The sequence below is a fragment of the Aphis gossypii genome, chromosome X (assembly GCF_020184175.1).
Source record: "Aphis gossypii isolate Hap1 chromosome X, ASM2018417v2, whole genome shotgun sequence".
In the NCBI taxonomy this organism is placed as follows: domain Eukaryota; kingdom Metazoa; phylum Arthropoda; class Insecta; order Hemiptera; family Aphididae; genus Aphis; species Aphis gossypii.
The window spans coordinates 21,438,091-21,445,219 of NC_065533.1; the positions used below are offsets into that span (position 1 = coordinate 21,438,091).

At 23.2% G+C, this 7,129-nt stretch overlaps 1 protein-coding gene across 1 annotated transcript; it reads left to right on the forward strand.

The window, feature by feature from the left end:
* The first annotated feature begins 280 nt into the window (after nt 1–280).
* LOC114119702 (zinc finger protein-like 1) lies at nt 281–5,896 on the forward strand. Its single transcript, XM_027981373.2, has 6 exons — nt 281–698; nt 777–972; nt 2,236–2,474; nt 2,547–2,838; nt 3,577–3,865; nt 5,339–5,896. Exons 1-6 carry the CDS (start codon nt 597–599, stop codon nt 5,559–5,561), a joined length of 1,341 nt encoding a protein of 446 aa, XP_027837174.2. The 5' UTR covers nt 281–596; the 3' UTR covers nt 5,562–5,896.
* Nucleotides 5,897–7,129: the final 1,233 nt, after the last annotated feature.

Below are 7,129 nucleotides of genomic sequence, written 5' to 3' on the forward strand. Positions count from 1 at the left end.
TCGACTTTATTCAAATCAGACATTTTGAGCGATTACCCTATTTGCAGCATTAAAGTACGTAACATAATTATTAATTACACAAAAGTATAAAACCATAGTTAAATCTAAATACGTATGTATTTAGCCAATAGCCATGCATAAAATATTATTATGTCTGTTATCGCCTATCGGTTTGGATTTCAGCAAAACATTGATATGTTGTTATCATCGTTATCGAGCCGAACCCAAGAATGACGAGTGTACACTGACTACACTGTACCAAAGTATAAAACGCCTTAATCACTAATCATTATTTATTACAATTTACATCATTATTCATTAGACATTAATTATTTAATTAATATATAATGCTATGACTACCTCTTAAAAACATTTAATTCTATAGCATTTCAAATAAATTACTATTTCAATGTTTATATTTGATTTCGTTTCGTTCTAATCTCTCAATTACACTTCAGGTTTTACCATTATTATTATAAAGATCACTCAATTCATTAACTGTATGTGTTTTTCCATATAATGTTATGTGTATTTAAGTGAAATTTCCAAATTTAATATTACCTTTCAACCACACTTATAGCAGTATTATCTTAAGAATGGGTCTTTGTAAATGTCCAAAACGCAAAACTACAAGTCATTTTTGTTTTCATCATTGTGTCAATGTTTGTGAGCATTGCATCGTTAACAATCATACCACAGTAATTAATCATAACTAATATAATTATCATTTTACTGGTTATTTTGTGTCATAATGTTTAATGATAACCATGTTTTAGTGTACAGTTAAATCATATACTACTTGGCTGAAAGAAGCCAGTGGTGGCACATCATCATCATCGGCTACAGCGGCTGCATTGTGTGCGGTTTGTCAAAAGCAATTTGTTTTAACCTCTAAAGAATTTGATAGTTCAACAGTTCATTTCAATGGGTCCAGAAGTAATACAAAAACTCCTATACGTCTCTTATGCTATCGTAAGTATACAATAAGAATATTTATGATATTATATAACTTTTAAAGTCATATCATAATCTAATTCAGCAGTCCCCAACCCATGGAATACAGGTAACATGGTACTGAGCCATGTATTCTGATCGAGGGTTGGAAAATTGTATATTATATTATAAGTCATGGGCGTAGGTAAGAGGGGGGTGTTTGGGTGTTCAAACACCCCCAGAAATTAAAGATAAAATAATAAAAACTTCTGAAAATATTTTCTACTTACGCCCATGTTATAGATATTAGAAAATATAGACATCTATGATGTCTATATTCATTTTTATTAGATTTGGTTATAATATCACTTTTAAGGTCTCAATTAATTTTTACCTGTGTATTATTTTATTAGTTCAGTAGGACTAAATATTTTTTTTATTAAATTAAATTGTATTATTAAATTCTTATAATAATCCTATGTTATTTGATTATTCAATTATAAGTATATGATATAAATTAAATGAGCAAAGAAATCTTCTTGAATATATTATTCATTTTTTAAATAAAACCACAGTAAGACCTCAATAATTTGAACTTCTTTGATCTGGACAGCTCTATTGAATCATTAAATAAAACTTATTATTAATATTATTGTAAATAAACTTTAAAATTCAGCAGTTTCTTCAAACCAGTAAATATATTAAGAGTAGTTAATAAAAGTTTGCCTTAATTGGCATGTTCTATGTCTATACTGTACTAATTATTCTGTATTTTATAGAACTTTATTCTATATTACATTATATCTTGTATTTCAATTTTCAACATGTTCACGTAAATGTGATGAGTGGGTCTTAAGATTAATTGGTCATGTTTGTAAGACATGGTCAATATTATTTTTATATGTGATTTGTTAACATCAATTTATATTAAAAAATTATATTAAGTACCTTTGGTTTAAATTAACAACAATTTTTATAGTTTATTTAAATGTTGACCAGTAGAAAGAGCTATGATAGGTATATTATCAGTTATGGTTTTTTGTCCTGTAATTTATTCAAAAGCACTTTTTTTCTTAAATTTAAAAATACATTCTTTTTAATAAACAGATTATTTATAAATATCTATTTTGGCTCATTTCATAGGTTATTTTGTTTAATTTGGACTTTCAATTATTCAGACAACATAAAACCTCAATTAATCCAGATTAATGAGGTTATACTGTATTGGCAATGATATAAAACTTATGTATGATAAACCAACAGTTATTTTATTAATGTTTCTATTTAATTTATAATTAACAGATGTAGTACATACACGTTGTTTATCATCTTATGTTAAGAAGCAATTAAAAGAAGGAAACATTTTGAAGTGTCCATCATGTGATCGACAATTATGGATGCAACAACAAGAACAATCACAAGTTTCTGATGATAACTCGGTAGTGGATTCCAATGATTTAACACCTGTTGCATCATTGTTGTACAAACATTTGTTAGATAATGGCAGTTGGTGGGGCCAAGCGTTAATTACAAATGGAAATGTATGTAATAAATAATAATGTGACATTTAAATGTAAATTATATAAAACAATTACAATTTTGTATTTTAAAAGGTGAATGATATTGAGAAATATTTACTTGAAGATGAAGTTCATGAACCTGGAGAAGAATCTGATGAAGAAATTCAACAACTTGAAAATAATAAATCTCAAATAAATATTATTTCAGATAATAAATCTCCAACTACACTAGCTGAAAAAATGCATTTGGCTGATAGTAACATTGATTATTACAATCATTATGAATTAGCACACACAACACCAGATGTAACAACTATCAACTACCGTAATAATACAAATCAAATATATCAACCAATCCATCATCGACACTTTAACAATAACTATGGTAAATAATATAAAACAATGAAGTAAAAAACAGCAATTTTGAAAATTATGTTATGTCTATTCTAAATGTATAATAATTCTGAATTATAATGAGCCAGTTATTTTTTATTATTTTTAGTAGAATATTGAAAATAAAAATAGGTTATGAAGAAGTGAAATAAGTTTTTATTTTGTTTTATTAATTAAATATTATTATTTTATTACAAAATAATCCGTAATAGTATTTTATAATTTAAAACTTAACTTTGATTTTTAAGAAATAAATATTGCCGTAGATGACACGTCATATCAAAATTATGAAATTATTATTATTTTATCCAAGGATGACCTCTAAAATTATTATACCCCTAACATAAATGTTGGTTGTTAAAATAATTTTAATTTCACATGATTTATGATATTAGTAAAATAAAAATGTTATGTTTATTTGTATATTGAAATATTTGTATATTTCTGAATTAAATATACATATAATCCTCAGTTACAATACATTTAAGTAAACCATAATGATTAGGCTTAGCATGCATCATTAAATAAAATTGGCTCACATCTTGGTTCCATAAAAACAGCTTGATTTTTTCCTTTATTATATAATATAGATGTGTAAAACTTTTAACTTTACTTCTTTAAAACTTTGACTTAAATATTACCAGTAGGAATTTATTTGTCGTTATGATTACACATTTTTAAAAATACTTAAACATTTTTATATCAAAAAATAAGCTATCAATTTTTTTAGGTCAAGATTCAGCTTTAACACTTCATCAGCTGCAATACCAACAACAACAACAACAACAACAACAACAACAATTACAACAAAAACAATGTTCATCTGTTAATATGACAGCAATTGCACAAAATTCAGATTTGAATAATAGACATGTGATAACGTCCATTACTCCATTGTTAAATAATGAAAATAATTTGAATGATGAACAACAAGATCCTAGTGGCAAATATAGACCTAAAAAGTTCAATAATCAGTCTTGGTCTTTAAGTTACCAACGGCTATTGCAATATTTTCGTGGGTAAGATAAATAAGGACAATATTTTAACAGTTATAAGTTTTAATAAATAATATTTTATTACATTATATTGTTTTAATAGTGATTATTTATTCAGTCTAGGAACCTATTGTAATAAGTTATGAGTTTATTACTAAAAAAAAAATAACTAAACTAAAAAGCTAGTTGTTCTTGTATCATGTTTTACACATTTATAAGAAAAATACAGATTGTGACTAAATTTTATTTAAACATATATATTTTAATAATTAATACTAATGTTTTAATAGTTTTTTACTTAATACAATTTTCTTTCACTAAAATTATCAAATTTAACTACTAATATAAGTTAAAAAAAGATGATAAATAAAAATTTTTATGGGTAATTTAACAAAATATAAATATCAAAAATGCATACAAGCAAAAACAATGAAAAAATATAATGAATTTTATTTTTCATATTATAATTTGTATAATATAAATAAAATATAAAATATAATAATATATATATTTTTTTAAATTAAAAATAAGTATATAATACATCAATCTTTAGGATACTCTAATAGAAATTATATAATTTAAAAATCCACGAGATAAATAAATACAAATAACAATTATGAATTTAAATTTAAATTTACAAAGATAATTAACATAAATAATATTTAAAAATTCAAACTAGAAATAAACATTATAAGGAATAAAAAAGATAATAATTAAGTCATATAATTATTGTTTTTTTATTTACCTATCTTAGAAAAAAATTTTTTATTATTGTTAAAATTTAAAAGTATTTTTCTTATTAGTATTAACCTAAAAATTATTTGTAATATTACTATGGATGTTTTAAATGTCTGATGATAAATTGATTGAATGCTTTATTATAAATGAAACACATTAGGTAATTGTTTAATGATTTAATTTAATAAGCATATTTGGGTAGTTAAATAATAAAAGAAAAAATGTATTAAATTGTCTATATTGATTTTTATTTAGCTACTTATATGATTTGTAGTATGTTAGTATGTATTATTTGTATTTTATTGTATGCTCCAATTCATGTATTAAAGTTAAAATGTACCTAAGCTATAATAATAATATATTACCTACCCTATTAAGAATGTTAATTCATTTAGATTCCCAATATTGAGTGATTCGTTCTGAATCAAAATGCCTCTCAAAAACATTTAACTTATCATTAACAATACATAATTCAGCTTAGTATTAGCATTTGACTACTTTTGGTTAAAATAGGGCCATACGGAGCAATAAATCTCAATACTCTTATAACCAAGATATACATACATTGAACAGAATTTACCCATAATAATAATTTATCAACTTAATCTATAAAAAAACAAAATAGTATTCTAGCTTACTATATTTAAACATTTAAAATAATTAATTTACATTAAGTGTTATTATCCATTATTATTCTATTAAAATGTTTAATTTGTATATTATAAATTATTAAGATATTATTGTATTTTTTGTTTTTAGTACAAACAACAAAGCAGAAGATAATAGTATTACAAGAGTCGTCACAATACTTCTTTTTTGTTTATTAATCATTGTGGTTTTACTAATAGCTATTACTAGTTATACACGTTCCAATAATGAACCATTTGATAATAATAGCATAGATTATGCTGGAGACGATATTGAAAAAATCAGTGGTGGTGCAGCAACAAATTTAAAAAGTTTTAATACCAACAACTTGTAACAATTGTAACTTTGTCAATTTTACTAAAAACATTGATTTATTGTTTCAAGTTAAATATATTATTGTTAAAGTTGTGAACTATTTTAAAATTACTTAATCATGATATTTTATTTTGAGATTTTTACTTGGTTATTTTATTTATTACAAAAATATTACATTTAAATTGTATTATATAATATTTTTCAATTAAACCTAGTGTTTAAATGAACTATTTATTTTTATAGCATACATATTTTGTTTGTAAATTTGAAAGTAAAAAATGTATTATTTTCGCTTCGATAAATTCATTTATTTGACATATAAACACTTATTACACTGGCAATAAATGTTAATGTTTTTCAATAATAAAACAGTGTTGAAATATTATAATTATATATTTCTTTCTTTAAAATAAATATTTAAACAGTGTTCAAAAGAATTATATAAAATCTAAATCTTTCTTCTAATATATATATTATATATAATTTTTTTTGTGATATACTTCTTAATAATAAAAGTTATAGCTGATTATAGTCATATTTATTTATAAATTATCTTTATATGCGATTATATAAATGTGCAATATGCTATTATTATCATTGAAATAAGTATGTGATTTTTATTAATTCCTTATTAAAACTGATCTTATTTATTATGTGTATGTAATTGTTTGTCATATAAAAATCAAAATAATAAAATTAAAAATAAATAAATTATAAGAGCTATGATATAGTACCAAAATTCACAAGTGTTATCATCATTGATACATATCATTAAAATAAGACATAAACCAAGACAGAAGTGATTCTTCAAACCCAAATTTCTTAAGAGTTATGAATAAAAACTTTATGATTCACAGAATCAAGAACTTTATTGGATTCAGTATATATTACATACATCAACAAGACCGACTCTGAATTAAATCAAAAGTATAATTGCATAACAAGAGATTGCTAATAGTATTAATGTATTATGCCAGTATAGTCTTGATCTATTAAGCTACATTATGTAGTTTATGTATTACATAACAATGTAATTCGTGCATTTTTTTATATCCATAAGATGCTTGTGACTTATGAAATGATAAATTTGACTGTTATATAGTCAATATTTATGAGTTTTGTTTTAATAAGTAGTTTTATAAAAATAAAATTTGTTGTTCATACTAAGTGTAAACACTATAGAGTATAAACACATCAAACAATGTACTGATAATATCAAAGTGTATTTTAATTTTTACTGCATTGCGTGTACTCAAAACAATTACATAGTAACATATGATCTGTTATATTATGGCTTTTTGTAATTGCCATTTGGTTCTGTTTTATCGTATATTCATGTCTCCTTAGGACCTGGGATAATATTCTTTTAATCACTCTGGACATCTTACTTTAATCCTTCTCAAATCATTGTAAAAAGTCTATTATTATTTATGATAAAAATAAATATATTGAAATATTATGCTAAAAATAATGTGCTAGGTATAAAAATGGACCCTAAAGTTATCCTGGCAACACTTAATTATACATTGGGAGAGTAAATTGAAACATTAAAATTATTCAGTCATCTTTATCACCTGGTATTTTATC